This window comes from Epinephelus moara, chromosome 1 (genome assembly GCF_006386435.1).
Source record: "Epinephelus moara isolate mb chromosome 1, YSFRI_EMoa_1.0, whole genome shotgun sequence".
NCBI classification, from domain to species: domain Eukaryota; kingdom Metazoa; phylum Chordata; class Actinopteri; order Perciformes; family Serranidae; genus Epinephelus; species Epinephelus moara.
The window spans coordinates 11,248,490-11,266,901 of record NC_065506.1 but is presented as its reverse complement, the minus strand read 5'-3'; the positions used below and the strand labels follow the sequence as shown (position 1 = coordinate 11,266,901).

General features: G+C 40.6%; 1 protein-coding gene across 2 annotated transcripts in view; it reads right to left on the bottom strand.

Moving 5' to 3' along the window:
* Window positions 1-18,412, bottom strand: part of rhpn2 (rhophilin, Rho GTPase binding protein 2) — a 33,379-nt gene that overhangs the window by 8,004 nt on the left and 6,963 nt on the right. For both annotated transcript variants that reach the window (XM_050043280.1, XM_050043279.1), the window contains exons 3-9: window positions 12,619-12,747; window positions 7,162-7,237; window positions 6,018-6,095; window positions 5,377-5,501; window positions 4,261-4,427; window positions 1,905-2,092; window positions 1,547-1,703 (exon numbers count right to left, since the gene is read on the bottom strand). In XM_050043280.1, the coding sequence (XP_049899237.1) occupies window positions 1,547-1,703; window positions 1,905-2,092; window positions 4,261-4,427; window positions 5,377-5,501; window positions 6,018-6,095; window positions 7,162-7,237; window positions 12,619-12,747 (920 nt within the window). The remainder of the gene's footprint in view (window positions 1-1,546; window positions 1,704-1,904; window positions 2,093-4,260; window positions 4,428-5,376; window positions 5,502-6,017; window positions 6,096-7,161; window positions 7,238-12,618; window positions 12,748-18,412) is intronic.

Here is an 18,412-nt window from a genome sequence, read left to right as displayed (position 1 = left end):
ACTGTCGAATGATGTGAAGCCATGATTATTATGTGTTTGCAGGTCATCTGTTTACTACAGCAGTCTTCATTCTGTGCTGTTTCTGCGCTGAGTCCTCTCTCTACAGTCCTGTGGGTAATTGCTCTATTCTCCTCATTCACACAGGAATCTGTTAATGAGCTGCCAAACTCAAAGCTGCTTCGCTCCATCGTTCCTCTATTCAGTCCTGCAACATTCATTACACTGGGTAAACTATGACCAGCCACTGTAAACTTCATATAATCTGCTGCATTTTGTTGGACTTGGTTTTCAGTTTCATCTCTCCAGAACTGCAATAGTTAAAGTGTAGACAGGATGAAAACAAGACTGCAACAATGTTAATGCATAGAAGCAGGACAGTTTGAATTATGGACCCATACAAGGCTGGGAGTAACAAATCAACTCTTTATGTTTTCCACTAAATGATTAGTTGTGAAGTCTGTAACATGTCAAAAATAATGACAAGCTACCAAGAACTAAAACAGTATGATACAAAATTAGCAGCAGCACTACTGGAGGTTTTGGTTCACTCACAAACATCCTTCTCTTCCTCTTTTTGCTCAGTCGCTGGCTCTCTCACTTGCTCTCTCTGCCACTTGATTATGTAGTCAGCGTTAAGAGGCTACATAACTGTAAGCCTCCAGCAGTCTACAGTACACCCACTCAAATTCACTCGCCCCAACCATCTCTCTTTTTCCTTCATTCTCACTCTCACTGTCCATCCTGCCACCGACTTCCTGGAAACTTAGCCTCTCTTTACCATGGGTTGTGTGTGTGTGTGTGTGTGTGTGTGTGTGTGTGTGTGTGTGCGCGTGTGTGTGTGTGTCTCCCTAAATAGCTGTTATGTAACAGCATTGTGGCTGGCTGTGGCTCAGTCCAGCCATCTGACCAACCCAGTGGCCCCGACAGCACTTTAAGAGAAGGATCAGTTTTTCTAGGGTGCTCAAAATCAGGCAGTTGAAATTTTATAACACCAATCCAGGAATTGTTTTACACCTTAACAGCCAGGCTAATACTACAGAACAAGTGGATCCAAAGTGGTACATTAAATGTGCAGACTGAGTGGGGGTGGAGGTTGTTAATGACTACAGTGAATAAACCTTTGCTGACATAAACTCCACTCCTGTATTGTTGTTAAAAGACATGAGGGACAATATTTGTGTTGACTGTGCCACTACAGTTAGAAGATTATTAAACCAATGTGTGTTACAGTGTGTCTGAGGAGAGCACACCTGTCTCTATTTGGCATCCAGGGGACTACTGTACCTGGTGCATGGCACACTATATGCAAATAACTATGCAGTGCAAAAATAGTCCTGCTCTGACAGCCATGCTTCTCATGGGCAGAAAAAAATAGCTTGCATGCTTATGTTACGCAGCTTGAATCTAGAACTGCTAGCATAAAATAGATGCATGTTGACATTATCTGTTTTTTTAAAAATTTTCCCTGATTCTCTCTGAATTCTCAGCTCAACCTCGCTACGTCAAATCTATGTGAAAAAGATTAAAATCTCTGAATTTTTCTTACACTGGTGGTCCAGGAGCGCTGAGGCTACAAAGTAGTGTGCCATGGAGCGATAGTGGTTGGTTTTGACTTGCGACATGGTGGACCAGAAGAACGGGACATTGTCTTTGATTGGCGTCTGGATCATGGACTGATGGACTTGGTCGTAGATTTCTGACACCTGGCAGGAAAAGGAGGATAGAGTTACTGAGAGGACTTTGAAAGCACTAATGGAAGTAAGGGAATCTGACTGTGCTGACATTATGACTTTACATTCACTTTACCTACAGTATATCTTACTGAGTCCACAGCTGAAGGAGAGATAGGCTACTGTAAATATGAATGATGTGAGGACTGTGCGTTTGCCTTTGCTGCTATTTACCTTTGCAGCCTCCTGGGCCATTTTCATCAGGGAATTGAACTGGTTTCGGATCCCAGGCAGTGCAGTCTTCTCAAAGAGGCACTCCTGAGCCTGAGCAAGCATCATGCGAATCAGCATACTGAGCATGGCTGGGCTCATGTCGTAGCTGGGAGTGTGGGTGAATGTCTCCTTTAGGTGGTTCAGGACACCTGGAGGGAGAATGAGAGGTCAACACAGCTCGAAATCAAACCAGGGTGTATCAGACACTTAAATTCAATGCTTTTTAAGACCTTTTCAAGATCATTGTCAACCAAATTTAAGACTAATAGTTGGATACAAGTCACATTTTTCTTCTTCAAGAATTGCAGGTAAGTATTAAATTATGAAGTATCTATGCGGCCCAGTGCAGAGGTTTTATGTAGAAATGTGACTATTAGAATGAGTTTGGTTAATCTACATTTGGGCAACAGGTAAATGCAAGTATGAAGTAAAAAGTCTTAGGTTCAGTGATTGGGTCAAAGATTCATAACATCAGAAGTGGATTAACTAATTAAAAAGGATTAATTAAATTAGATAAAATGTTTGTGGCAATCAAAACCTCACAAATTCAACTCTAAGACAGTTAAATGATGTTAAAGGCCTAATATTTATTTGAATTTAGGACGTTTTAAGGACCTGCAGACATCCTGCAAACTATTCCATGGAAACAATAATACTTAAGTTCATTTGAGATGACGTGAAGCTCTATAAAGACAAAACTAATTTGATTAATGGGACTCTGCAGACTAAGGATTTGTTTTAGTATTTTGTTTGTGATTTCTTCTAGTTTGGGTTCTGGTCTCATGTGGATGTAAGCTAAATAGTGAAAAGAGAGGTTATAAGGGAAACTGCATTCTGTCTAGCCCAGACTCATGAAATATAGCGCCCCAGCATTCAACAAGTTACTGAGATACTAATAGTTAGTACTTCTAGTAGCAGTCTGATAGTATACTTAAGGGTTTGGGCACCAGGGTTTGGGCACCAGGGAATATTCATGGTCAAAACTCAAATAATCCATTTGGGAGAGGCATATAGTTTGCTGGTTCACGAAATGACTTCAGCATGTTGGTACATTAACCCTAATTACTGACACTCTCTTATACAGATGTTTTAAAGGGTTCCACACAGAGAATTAAGTGATCCAGTTTGTTCCTTTCCTTGGGCCTGTTGCTGTTACTACAGTATCTAGCACTAGCAGTGAGATCAATGTCTGTGCGCTCCTTTAAAGTTGAGCCAAGACACAAACCTTCTTAAATTAGTTTTTCATGTTCGATGGAAGCACTAAGAGCATCTGCATTCCAACTGAGAGCGCCTCCCTCTTATTTTACAGATTAATAACCTAGCAGCAGAGATATGTAGACAACTTAATAACAGAGCACTGCCCCGCGAGTCTTACTCTAAAGTTCTGCCATTGTTGGCTGGCTCCTCCCATTCGCTAAACCTCCCCCTGTGTCCCTGGCTAAAGGGCACTGCAGCAGCCCTTCTACAGACAGCATCCCCTCATCACCTCCCAGCTCAGTTTATTACTGGCTCTGTACACTAGTGACAATGTTCTTCATAACAACATAATTGTTTTTACTTAGTACATGCCAAAATTATAGCCATCAAAGCAACATAACTGAAGCCATGGCCTTCTCACAGCTGTAATTATACTGCGATACTCCTCATACTGCCAAGTCATAATTCTATCAAGACTCGTCTGAGCTTCCTGAAACCTCAGAGGGTTGGAAAACCAGTTCATATGATGGGTGCTTCTCTCTGGAGCTCAGCCCACATGACAAGAAGCCAGAGAAATATCAACAGCATTCATTCTCCATCATAGAGCAGGAGTCAGAGGGTGGAGGCTGGCACATATTCTGAAAATAAGGCTGTTGTCATGCCAGTGTGCTTTTGATTGTGAGCAGCGTGGGCCTTTTCAGTGTTAAGCTCATTAGGAAATGTGTGCAAGAGGAAAACGTTTTCAGTTGAATGGCTATTTTTATGCCATAGTGATGGCCTGATTTACATATCATGTTTGAATAAACAAAACTATTAAAAAAAAAGGTGCTGACATAACTGTTTATTATTCACTCTCCTGACTTTCTTTTTCTTTCTCTTTGTGTTCTTATAATTTATCATAGGTGAAGAATTTCTGCCAGTGAAAGCATTTCAGAGACTTAGTTTCTCCTATTATTTCTCCTTTGAATTACTTAAACCAGGAATTGCATGGGATCACAGATATGCCTCTTTTTAAGAAATAAAAACAACAGTGTTGGTAATGACACTATAAGATAATTTCTAGGCTGGTGGGAGAAGAACTATCTGTTAAAACCAGTTTATGACTCCAATGTCTTCCTACCTGCAGCTTTCTGGAAGGAGGAGATGGCCTCCTCCAGGCCAGCTATTGTCTGTCGGTCACTACGGGTACCGATCTGAGAGTAGAGGGCGGCCATGTTGAAGAGGATGCTGGCCTTCTCCAGTGACAGGTTCTGTTGGCATACTGGCACTCCAGTGAAGGAGTCATACCTGAAGGAAAGGGGAATAAGCCCTTAATATTTATTTTTGTAAAGAATCAAAGCACTCACATAGTGCCTATGGAAAATAAAGATACGCAATGTAAGAGATACAGGTAGTAACATAGAATATGATAATTAGAGTTAAAAATATTCTCTGTCAGAATTAAACAGGTAAAAACAGCAAGAATAAAAGCCTGTCTCTCATAATTTATTCTAAAATATCGGAAGTATGTGAATGTTGAAGCCTTAAAGTTAATCTTCTCCCTCCTCTCTATTTCTGCATGACTGATTAAAGTGCATTAAGCATGAGGTCAGCAGAGGGTCAGATGCTTTTTGAATACGTAGTGCTACATGCCAGAAAATATTTTTCAATCGAGAATCACTATGTTATTTATTTTATTTGCCTAGATTCAGCATTAATGGCTCTGATCTGACAATAACAAAGGAGAAAGTTGCTAAAACTAATACGAGTGCTTCATTCAGACCCCCTTAATTCACTCTTGAGTTTTAAATATCTAAAGAAAATTCCACCGTAAGGATTTTGACTTTGTCTCCTCATGTAGACTACTGTTCTTCTCCTTCTTCTGCCTGGAACAGTCCCAAAATGCAGCAGGAAGGTATAATCAAATCAAAAAGCTGCGATCAAACTAGTCCTTTCATGGCTCAACCTGGCGCCTCCTACCAGAGATGCACTAGTTGATCCATGGATTTGAGGAAGTAACATGACTGAGCCTTTACTGTTTAGGCTCAAAGGCTTTGAAAAACCCTGGTGTAGTGGCTCAAGGCAGCTAGACTGGATGCAAATGCTTTTGTAGGCATTTGCATCCATTTTATTTTGTCCACATATTCACAAAGTAAATTTTAATAAATGCCCTCAAAAACTGTATTATTATTATTATCTCAGAATTATTGTTGTCATTGTTTTTAATTGGTGCTAATTAGTAATAACTGATGTATACCAGGTGAAGAAGATGCCAGTCTGGCGAGATGGGGAGAAGAATCGGCTCTCCATCAAAGGAAGATGGCCGAAGTATTTCGCCAGCAGTTCCACCCCGGATTCGTCTCGACTTGGCGTTCTGCAAGCCTAAGACATGGAAGGAAAGAGATTTGATACTCTGCAATAATGGAGAAGTTTTTCTCATCTGTAGTCCCTGAACAGATACTATAAAGTCTCTCTCAGAAATCCTAGGGACCAATATCTCAACACCTCAGGAAATAAAATGACCAAGAGTAAAATGACCATAAATTTGCAATAGCTGCCACCACCTACACGCATGCATGCATATGTTCATGCAATCACACACACAAAACTCACAAAGGATTGTCACTAGCTCAATGATGCCTCCCTACGACAACCTGTTTGTGATTTATGAAAGGGGATGTGACAAAATAGTGTGTGCATGTGTGTATGTGTATGTCTGTCTATCTGTGTGTATGTGTCAGTGTGGCTTGTAAAATGTTTGGTCATGTTACATGAATCCATTTAGGAGTTTTCCATCTTTTAGGTTATTGGCCAATGGTGACCTATAAAGCTGCTGGTCGCAGCTAAAACACCACATATTAACACATAATGTCTGATCACGCTGTGTGTGTACACTACCTGTCGCAGGTCCATCAGGTCAGCAATCTCATCTTCAAAACTGCTCCCGTCTTCGCTGTAGTGCTCCAAGATGAAGTCCTGTCAGAAACAAATAAAACTCAACATCTCAATACAATGTGTTTCTGGACAGTTGTTGGGGAGTGCTCTGGGGCTTAACTGTGTGACCTTTCAGTTACTAAGCAGCCTCTCTAACAACTAATCCACATCATTCTTAACTGTACACAGAAGCCACGTCCAACTGTGTAGTGCCAAGTAGGCTGATAAGAGCTGTCATTCAATCAGTGCTGGCCAAAGAGGCAGGAAACAATAAAAGGTTAATAAAGATTGAGGTGTGATCGCAGTCAATAAGAGGAGGAGCATTAATGTGCTCATAAAGTCACAAAGTCTCACGATGCCTGCCAACAAACCAGACTAATATGCGATGCACTGTCAATGTGGCATCATGTAGCTAAGTTCCTGCACTGGGACATACCTATATGATAACTACTAGTTTCAATTACCACTGACCTAGTTTAGTTAACAAGACAAATCTTTTTGTGGAGGCTGAGTAATTGTTCCTTAGTGAATAAATAATGTGTTATGTCTTAGCACAGGGCGTAGACAACATGACCCAAATACTTACTAAAAGGCCACTTTAATTTTGTGTAACTAAATCCTTACTAAAAACACCGCCAGCCGATGTGGGTCCTATTTATTGTATGCAAATTAACTTTATTGGGGGCGGCAGTAGCTCAGTCCATAGGTTCCTGTTGGCTGTTCAGTTTAAAGGCACAGTTCACCCCAAATTAAAAATATGTTTTTTTCCTGTTTTTTTTTTTTCCTGACATGTATATAAAAAAAAAAGGGTAGATTTACGTATTTAGCTGATGATGAGGACACGCAGGTGAGAACCAATCCTTTAACCTCTTTGGAGCTCGGTGAGATGGCAGTTGTTACTTTTAAAGGTCAAAGTGCTGTCTTAGCATAAATCCTAGCTTAAAATTATGATACAAAAGTCTTAACATCATAACATTCTGTATCTTACTTTGAGAAGGAACAAAATGTCTGACTTACATCAAATGAAAAATTCTTTATGTTAACTATTTATACAACTTTTGCTGTTGTAAGGGATGGGGTGGTAAAACTGTAGTTGTTGCTTGTGTACCTTGAAAAAGGTGGAGAAGTCAAGGTCTTTTGTCTCCTTCAGCCCCAGAGCAATGAGGGGGATGTTGGTTGTTTCCCTGTGAGCAAAACACAAAGACAGAAATAGAGATGTTATGATCGGCCATCTTATGCACAATATACGGTAATACTAATGAAAGAAAATATTCTTGCAGTTTGGTCACACACATGTTGGCAACAAGGACAATAACTCAGTAAATGCTAATAAAACATGATACAGCAGGGCTTTACACACAAAAGGATCTTATCTTAATGTGATTAATGTAGGTGAGGCACGAACAGAGAAGCACTGATACATTAATAGGTTAGTGCTGAAGAAACGCAGGCTCTAAGGTGTGGCACAAGATATCAAACAATGAGAAACTCCTTTTGACAACAGACCAAGCCTTGTTGGGGATATCATATCAATAACACAGTCAGATTATAAGTAAATAATAATATGTGTAGTGGAGAAGCTCCATCACACCTTGTTACTTGGGAAAGTTTATATTTTAGACTAATCTTTAGTGTAGTTTCATAGAGGTGGAGTCAGGATTAGACAGATGGTGCTGTAAGTACACACACTGTAGGAGTAAGGATTTAAAAGGTGAATGGGGCCCCAAGTCTCCTTGTCTTGTAAAGCCTCACATCTCACTGTTGATAAATCATTATGGAGTTGTAGCCCTGCTTCAGTAACGCTAATGAATCTTTCCCACTGTCAGAGCAGGCTCTTTCCCTTCTATTTTTTTTAACCCAATAAGAAGTAAACAGAGGCTGTCATAAAACAGCAGGTTAACCTTCCCCTTCTGATCTCAGCTGTAGCTCTAATGGTTTGGAGTTTTTCTGGTTGTATGAACCTGGAGGTCCTTGCTGACAGATGGAAAGCAGGTTAAGCTTGTTATCCGAGCTGGGGAAATATAACCTGACAGAAACCTGCTGCTGATCAGACAAAGCATAAAAAACAAAAACCCTCCCTCCACCGAAAGCAACAGAATGAGGTGTTACTAAATAAACTGCCCTTTGTAAAAGCAAGCTTGTGGTTGCTTCTGGATTTGCTAGGCATTTTTATTGAAAACAAACACAAACATCAGTTCCAACGTCAACAAGTCACCCCGAACCTATTTTAATCAGGACTCTTTGCATCAAAGGGATCAGAGATTTGGTAAAGCCTGTCTACTGCACAAGACATCAAAACCACAGGGTTTGGAAAAACAACTCTTCACACTCATTCATCACTTGATGATAAGGCTGCATTCCTCTGGCATACTGGCTCTGTGAATCACAGAAAACCTCATTCATCAGTAACACTGACGGAGCAAGATAGAGGCTGCAGTGTAATCCATTAGTACTTGTAGATGAGATCACTGGTCTTTTCTCTGGTTTGGCAGAAGGGAGGGTGTGGGGGGGATCAGGGTATCTGTTCTGCAGGGAATCTGAAATGTTAAAAGCCTCTCAGAAGCTCACTCACCCTCCCCGTGCGTGCGCACACACACACACACACACACACACACACACACACACACACACACACACACACACAAACCCTCCCACCCATCGTGTAAGTGCCAGTGTGCAAGACATGGAACAGATCACCATTGCCAAAGCAGTCAAGCGAAGTTCTGGTTTTCGCTAGACAGAGCTCAGCACGACTTAAACCCTTTACTAAATATCAAAACTATGTTGAGTCGCACAATCAGCATATACAGCAAACATTGTTTTGTTGTATTACACAGTACACTGACATGTTTCAATCTAAAAGAACACGTTGTGGCTTCTCAGCCTCGTTGATCCCAATGGGACTTGAGTTGTGTCTCATGTAAGTTAGCAACACACTGAGTCTCTTTCAAAGGAACAGTTACACATAGGAGTTATGCTTATTTGTTTTCTTGCCCAGAATTACATGACATAATCTGTACCTTTACCGTGTCTGTCAATCAAATATGATCTACACACTTATCTTAGCATAAAGATTGGAAGCAGCAGGAAAGCCTGGCTCTGTCCAAAGGTACCTACCAGCACATCTAAAGATCACTATACCACGTCTGTTTAATCCAGAAAAACTCAACAAGTTGTGGTTGCAACCAATGATTGTTTTCCCAACTGATTTCATCTTTAAAATCTTCTTTATTTCAGATTTATTAACCAAATCAGAAGTAAGAAAAAATATTCATTTTGTTATAATACAAAATTATTCCCCCCACTTTATCATAGTATTCATTATTGGTTCATTAAGCACTCAGTTGTCAGTGGTTGCAAAAGTTGAATGTCTCGTCTCTCTAATCTAATCTCAGATAGACAAGTGCAAATTATTCTTTCCACTCTATCTCAGCAAGGTAGCAGCACCCTTAATGAAGGGGCCTGTAGTGCTGATATCTTTATCTTACTGTTTTCATTTGTCATCACTTTAGCTATGCTGATTCAGCAGGTCCGTGAGTACATTCAGTCCGTTGTCCAGATCAGGAACATGACACAGAAGAACTGAACAAACATAAATGTACAAGCATAAGCATAATGTTTAGCAATGTGTAAATGAATGAGAGTTAATAATAAGACTGCCAAGAATACAGTTATGCTTTTTTTCATGGGGTGGTTCAAAGAGTGCAGAACGTGCATTGCACCGGTCACACATTCTGTCATGCATTACCTCATGCCAAAACCAGCTGAATCTGGTCTGAGTGAGTAATAACCTCAGAGACGCTATTCAGGGGACGGTGGACTGGTGGGAAAAGCCTAGAAAGTTGAGGAGAGGTTTTTGTTTCCGTACTTAAGAGTGAGGTTGCGTTTCAGGCTGAGAGGAGGAGGCTAACTCTCCATTGTGGCTGAACAGCATCATCCCACTGAGACACCTGCTCACACTTTCTCAACATATCCAATATTCCCGTGTGCACGTTACCTTTACACCTGTGTGGCCTTTTGTACATGTGGTGGTGTGAATATGACGACATGAACACGTTGGACTTTGCACGCATTTCATTTTCTTTTAAAACAGACACACAATGGACAGCTGATGATAGTTTCACAGCACGCCTATTGTCTGTGGATGGGGCAGGTGTTTCTCTAAGAGCCTGTCAAGGAGGCTGAATGTTCCCACACTCGAGTATGTCTGATTCCATGTGACTGAGGACACTTGGGCCTTAAGACTGTACCAAGAGGCTGCTGTTGAATTTTGAGGATGTCCATATTAGGTAGCTTGTAATCTAAATGAGGCTGGTTGGCAATGTTTTCTCAAAGTCCAAAAAGAGGAGGCTGTTACTTATATCTTAGAGCAGGACACCAAACCCCTTCACAGCTCACACACTGTACGTTTCTGTGTGTAACAAGATCAGTGAAACCACTGATTGGAACACAAAATATATTCAGGAAAATATCTGTCTGTGTGGATTCCTAAGGGATGTAGTCTGTCCTCTTACTAACTGGCACAGGGAGTCCTGCCTGTCTAAAGAGATGATTTATTGAAACCATGTTAAAGCCTCCTGGTCCTTACAGCAAGGAGACCTTGTAAGCAAAACAAACTAATCTGGGTGTGCCAATTAAGGTTGGCACATAAGGTCAACTGCAGATTTATGCCAGAATTTAAAGGAACTAACTTTGTGTGCAGCTCATTAAAAATCCCTAATAAATGCTTTTGAGGATTAAAAAAAAACAGTCCATAGTAGCCGCTTGTTGCTTTGGAAAAACCTTGTAAGATTTCTGTCAATGACCCTTTACAACAGTTACCATAGTTACCACCATACAACACCCCTTATCCCGCAGTCCTCCACAATCTCCCTACCTTTCTCTTCACTCTGTTGTGATTTGTTGTCATGGGCAACATGGCATCCTCTACAGCAGTGTGTGCTGCTATAGTGGACACAAAGTGATGATTATATGTTTTATACATGTATTTTTATGGTGTAGGGATCACACATGCATGTAGTATATATGTAAATGCATTTTAGTGTTGCCTCGTGTGCACCTGTGTTAATTTGTAATGCAGGTTTAGCATGTGTATAGTGTGTTTTGTGTTGTTGTGTGGGCAGATGGCTCATGGAGATCTCAAGTGTTCTTAATAAGACGAGCCACCTAGAAGCAGATGTGCTTCAACCTGAGAGCCTTTCCATCATCAAAAATCGCATTAACAACACTATGTTAAGATTTTTATTTTTAAGTGTTTATTGCCTTCTGATTAAGATGTGTTATCTCTAAAACTGAGACCCAGCAACTGAAGCTGAATTGCTGTTCTTCACAAAGCATCACAGTTAGCTTTAAACCTATTTGGTTATTTTGTCAGTGGGTGTCATGTTATCATGAGGAAATGCATTAGAAGTTATTTACGGCACAGACAGATATCAATTACTTCAAATATCTGTCGCCACTTTTATATTTCCATATCACTGTCATAAAGTCCTTATTGTCTACCTGACACGTGACTGCGCCAACACCTGTGTCATCATGACATACATACTCCATTTTCATCCACACCCTGTAAACTTGGCTTGTCTTACAGAGAGCAAACACCAGAACCAATCGCTGTCACACACCCATACACGCCCGATTATCACACCGAGAGATGCTTTGCGCTGGATGCTTAGTTTGCATACAAGTTCAGCTCTTAGTTTCCTTGTTGCTTTGTGCATTGTGTCACAAGAACCAGCCAGTCCAGTCTAACAACAACAAACACTTGCACTTAGCCTTCATGTTTTTTTTCTGTATGTCTCGGTCTCCCTCCATGCACCCATTTCCTTTGCTCCTCTGTCATCAAGCGCCCTTCATTTGAAAGAGTGTATGATGACTTAACCACAGAGTATCAAAGCCAGATCAGCCTCTTGCTGGCTGCCAATCAACACGTTGTGTTTTCTGTATGAATAGTCGTCTGAGGTTTAGGTCTCCAGGTTAAGGACTTATTTGCATACTGAGGTCACTCTGGCCAGTTTTCACTTCTACAGGTCTGGGAACTTAAAATTGGGATCAGATTTAGATTAAGGCCAGAACTGCACAGAATTTTAGGTCATTGGTGTCCTTATTACGTGACAAGAGGACTGGCGCCAAATTCTTTTGTGTCAAGTCTGGAAAGCTCTGGCTGCTGTGCATGCATTTTAACATTCAATCATTTTAAAAGCATCACCACAAGCAGTTAGCATGAAAGTAAACCTTTAATTAATCTGAAAAAAGTAAATCATTGCATTCTATTGCCTGCAAATGCATTGCTACTGACAACAAAACCACAGTCCTTTCAAGTGGCAAGGTCAATGCTGTGTTGCTAACAAACATGCCCACAAAAAAAGTTGCAGTCTCACAAGACTTTGTTTTCTGTTTTAATTTTATCTCCATGTCACAAATCTCTAATCAAGCCTGAATGGCAGATGTAGATACCTTTTTAATGATAGTGCTTGTCACTTAAAAGCAGCCGACATTTTGTCCTAGCAGTGACAATAGTAGAGTCAGTCGTAGTAAAAGATGTAGCAGTAATATTTGGACTTACTGGGTACTCTGGTAGACCTCCACTGAGCTGTTGAGTCCTTCCAGCTGTCCCATCAGCAGCTGCAAGTTGGAGTTAACATAGCTCAACTCCAACAGAACCATCTCTTTAACCTTGTTGTTAGATGTAGCCCTGCACACAAGAGAGATTGTGGAGAAGACAAAAAATGAAAAGACATCAGACATAAGACAGAAAGGTCATAAAACGTTTGAAATAAAGAGAAGAAAAGAAATATCAGCCTTGTTATTATCCACTTAGACGTAGCCAAACTCTCCTGCAGCTGATTATTAAAACAAGCGTGCTTCCCCTGGCATACTGGACCACAGACCTGCGTCACTGTACCCTGCTGTGCACTCAATTTACTCTCCAGCACACGACAGCTTAACCTAGATCTGTGAATCACAGTCGGAATCTCTTTGTGGTTCAACAGCTCATTCCCATCATACAATCATTGCTTTAAATAAAATCCACCACCACATGACAAATGTGATACGACTGCACTATATTCATGCAACACAACTTGGAGAGGTCAGAAGTGAAGGGTCCATCAAATCTCAGTATTTATGGAGGGAAATGTGTATGTACAGCACGGACATGTGTAAATAATGTACTGTATTCGTGTTGAGGTGAGGAATATTAGAGAATTACACTAAGTATGTTTGTGTGTGTGGGTGTGTGTGCAAGACATTAGGGCTCACTGCACAGCAGAGATAAGGTTGTAATAATGCATGTGACGCATATGTGTGTTTGTGTGTTAGCATACAAAGACAAAGTGGCTGGATCCTTTGTAAGGCAGAATTTATGATGCATTGTCAATCTGTGAAAACACAACCTGCAATCCACATGCATCCATGGTGATGCAAGGTAACAAACACACACACACACTTCGGTGGTCTCACTTTATCCTTATCTCTGTTTTACAGTGAATCCTAACACGTTCTCTGTCAGTCGTAACTAATGGGAGACATACACACGTACACGCAGTCCAGAGATGTTTCACTGTCTGCCTCTCTGTCACCTGATCTTTGTCTCTCTGTCTCTCTAACCTGTAATTACAGAGGATGTGACTTTTAACAAGAAAGGTGAGATGTGAAGAAGCGCTTCAGGCAGGAGTTTAAACAAACATAGTTAACCTGAAGGTCAAAGACCTGAAAAGAGAAAAACTAGGTTTTGAACTAAATAGCTGTTGATTCCTGATTTTATATTGATAATTTATTCTCTTATATTTGAACATTTTCACAGAGAATTTTCCAAAAGTTACAACGTGAGCAAAGTTTGTTGCACATGTGGACAACGTGTTCTAAGTGCTAAAAAATGTTCAGTACCATTATATCCTGGGAAACAGATGTCATCACCTGAATGACACAATCTAAATTTAAAAAAAATAATTAACATAATTCTGCCTTACATATATACTGATGCATGTTTTCCGGACTTTCAACTTTTCAGGAATCAATAGTCTCCTGCCAGCATATGTTTGCATAGTCTAATCTTTAAACCTGGGTCACTCTGCTCTTAGGTCCTGATTCATGCTATTAAAGTGATCATAGTTAGCTGTTAACATTGGTCACGTTGGTATTTCTCTCCATACAACACAATAAAATATAACAGGAATATCAACCATCAACCCCTGTTTAGCACTGACACCATGCCATCACTTCCTTATGCTGAAGGGGTTCTATGGAGGTTTGGCTTGGGGAATCCATCAGGGTGGAGGAGGCGGAGGTGCCGTGGTTTGGACAGCATAGATGCCAGCTCGCCAGCCCAGAGGCTGTTATTAATATCTAATTTAATATCTAATATCATCCCACAGAGCGTGGGAATAAGACTGTAAACCAGCAAGTGTGGTTTCACTGAAGTACCCCAATCCACTATTCTGGAGAGGCTGTTTTTGTATTTTTTGGCAGATTGACACTTAGTCGTATTTTTCCTCGAAGCCTTTATTCTGAAGAGAGATATCTGGTAATAACACTGGTTGGAGTTGGCACAGATAATTACTCTCTATTAAATACACTTGCATTGATGATTTCATCAAGGTTAGCTTGTCTTTGGTTTGAGGTCTAACATTTTTAACAGAATACCTGCATTTTATACAGTGTGGGGTTTGAAAGAAAAAGCACTACATATGGATATCTGTGTTGATTTCTGCTGTGTTGTTTTTCCTGTATTCCTGTTGGTCTTTTTCTCTCTACCATCATTACTGACTACGTTTACATGCACAGTTATATTCCATTATTGTTCCAAATATGACATGAACAGCATATTCCATTTGGCTATTCCAAATTAGGCCTTATTCCAAATTCCATCTTTCAATTAACACATTTGGGATATTCTATTATTAGGGTTTCAGGAGCATTCTTTAGACATGTATACATCATTTTTAAATTATGCGCCTTAACTGGGGTTTTCACGGCAGTTTGTGACACACAGCCTCTTGCCTGTTTACTTTCAGCTCTGCACGTTGTCATGGATACGTCGCACACAAACCAACTAGCCAATAGTGTGCAATGCTGTGGGGTAGAGATGCATGCCCAAGACACCTACTTTTAAACATTATAAAAGACTTGGATACCAACAGGTTTTGGGATATACGCAAATATTGCAACACCAACCTTTTCAAGAAGGTGGTTGAAGGAAAGAAAGAGGGACTGTTTACATGGTCCAACAAGTCTGACACCTGTGGATACCTTTGAAAAAATCCTATTTTGATGCAAAGATGCAAACACGCAGCTCCTGCCGTTTCACTTTTCCATATTTTGACATGATAAACGACATGTTAGGGCACGTTAATCAGAATATGCATGGCTACATGCAAACAGGAATATTAGTAAAAGATTCATTCTCATTAGCCATGCAAACAGCTTAGTAGGAATATTGTCCTTTTTGGAGTAAGGTCAAAAAACAAAACACTTTACACGCATGTAAATGTAGTGAGAAGAGAAGAGAAGAGAAGAGAAGAGAAGAGAAGAGAAGAGAAGAGAAGAGATGAGAAGAGAACTGGTCTGACCAGACTGACTCCACCTGTTGCTGATAGAGAGAGGAATGCAGAACCGGAGAAAAGGAGGAAAAAAGTAAGGCTGAAGAACTGACGGTAACAAATGAGAAAAAAACCCAAAACACATACAGTATACTCAGTATAAACAAGGATTTAGGTTCCACGAGGGCCATAATGACTCAAACTTAACTCAAAATTAACTCTCTTCATAAGATCTTTCTATGCTGCGATTTTGTGATATTCTTGTGAATGTTTAGTTTATTGAGGCAAATCTGTTTTTTAAATGACAATCCAGGTGGATGTTCAAACAGCCAGGACAGCCATGGCAACCATGTTATCCACACACAGATGGAGGCTCACAGGTAGAGCTACAGTCAGACCTGCATTTAATTTATGACCATAAAAATAAAGCTAAGAGCATACCTGAAACTCAGAAACGCATCCAGGCTGTTCTCTGTGCTGCAGCTGGGCTGGCGAAGACACACACACACACACACAAGCACACACACACTCCATTTGCCCCTGGCCTTGACTGGGCAGACTATGTGAAGTACTAGAGGAATGTGGAGGCTTCTTAGGCTGACAGAGGGCCAGTGGTCTTGTGCAGGCCTAATGGACACATACACATATTTGCACATGCACACACACACAAGCACGCACGCACGCACACACACACACACACACACACACACACACACACATACACTCACATACAGCAGTATCCTCCCCCACTAAGCCAGTCTTAACCCAAACGGAAAGAGAGCTGATTCGAGACTCCCAGTGGGAGAAGAGGTCGACCTGTTGTACCTTTTGTTTCTCTAAACTCAGTGACAGTAGATACCGCAAGACACTTTTTTTTTAACTGCAGCCCCTTACAGTTGACTAAACTTAACACAATCCTGACTGCTGCGGGGCACATTATCCTTGCCAAACAGAAGGTGGACACAGTAACAAAAAGAACTGTATAATCTAATGCAATCCAGCACAGTGAGCCTGCAGTAAACACTTCTTTTATGTAGCGTATAATACTCCATTTCTGTTGACACTCTGTCAGAGAGCTGTTGATTCAACTCTGGAAATTTTTGAGGCTGTACTTTTCCCACGTTTTCCTGTAGATTTCCTACAATTAACTACAATAAAAAGTTATAATAAGATGACTTATGGCTCTAGATGTTTTCTAACTCCTAATTTTGTCTCACTAGGCAGCTAGCTGTTGACAGACTCGGTTTTTTCCAGTATAGCAGGTTTGGGTGGTGCGACATTTAAAAAGTGTTGAGGGAAACACCTCACCCTCCTCTGTCACGCCTCAGGCATAACTTGGATATCAAACTAACCAGCAAATATGTGTTAAATATAGAAAATAAACTGATCTTCTCTCTCTTATCCTCAGCAATTTGCATAGAACAAATTTTATCGTTCTCCAAAAAAAATGGTGGCCTTAAATCTCACAAATAAAAACAAAATAAATAAAAACATACAATGATGAGCAAAAATGTCAGCTCATCAGAGGAAACTAAAACTTCTGCAAGCAAGTATTTGTCTAAATGAGTCACTAATAGCAGAGGCTAATTACAGGACAGTTGTATCAGATTACAAAGTATTTCCGACCTTTCTGACGCATCTGCCTTCAAGGCTACAGAGGAGAGTAACAACAAAAGTAAAAGAGGTACGTCCTGCATTGTTGGTCAAGTGCAATAAAGGCCCTTACACATTCTGTAGAAACTGTGCAGACATGCATTTTCACCTCTTGACTGGTGGAGCAAAGCTACAGCCTGGCTTTAAGCTCTGCTGACTGCTAAAAAAAGAATAAATATATTTTCTCTGTCCAATGTACCAACATTTTTTTTCCAGTAAATATATCATAAATCAAGCCTATATTTGATTTTACAGGTGAGTACATATCAAGATACAAGCATTGAACTTAAAAAAGGGTTCAGCTTTACAATATCTCAGTTAAACTAAACTGTTTTACAGGATCAGTACAATACTGATACACAAATTATCCCATGTTTAGTCATACGTTTGACTGACACTGGGGTCACAACCTTCCAAATCCAACAATGCGACATACACGCCGTAATTAGCCAGCTGTGCAGAGGTGAGAAAGGAGCAAGGGTTTGGACGTCTCTGTCGAGCTCTCTTTTTTCATTCTTTAAACAACCATTTCTGCCACTTTTCACGTGTACAACTGAGTGTCTTCCAGGAAAGACTGCCATCCCCCTCTCTCTCTTTCTACGATGGCTGGCTTTCTGTTTTCAACAACACCTTGCACAATCCTAGTCTTTTCAGGTATAACTCAACCCTAAAGCAAAGCATGATGGCTGGTTTAAAAACAAAGTGCTGTCAACAGGTCATCCAAAATGTACGTAGAAATGCCGGAAACAGCATTCAGACTAATAGCTTTTCTGTAAGACTAAGCCCCTCAGTCAGACTGAACAGAAAGCCTGGGGTTGCAACAAGGTGCATGACAGGACAGTAAACTTCCACATTTTTTCTGTTGTATTTTACCTGCCGAAGAATCTGATCTAAAATACAGCCACTCAATCCTACAAGAACAGGTACTCAAGCAGGAAGAGGACATTATCCCAGTGGATGGGGACACACACTGAGGGCCGAATTCACAAAAGGATTGCGTGGCTTTTGCGGCCGCTAAACCGGTAAAAATGGAGCAAACAGATACCGTCTAATTCACAAAGCACGCGCAGAGGGTGAAATGCTCCACTAACTGCGCTGCCAAGCAGATTGTGTCTCGGTGCTCCGGTGTTATTTGCACGTATTGAAATGAGGTAATATGCATATATT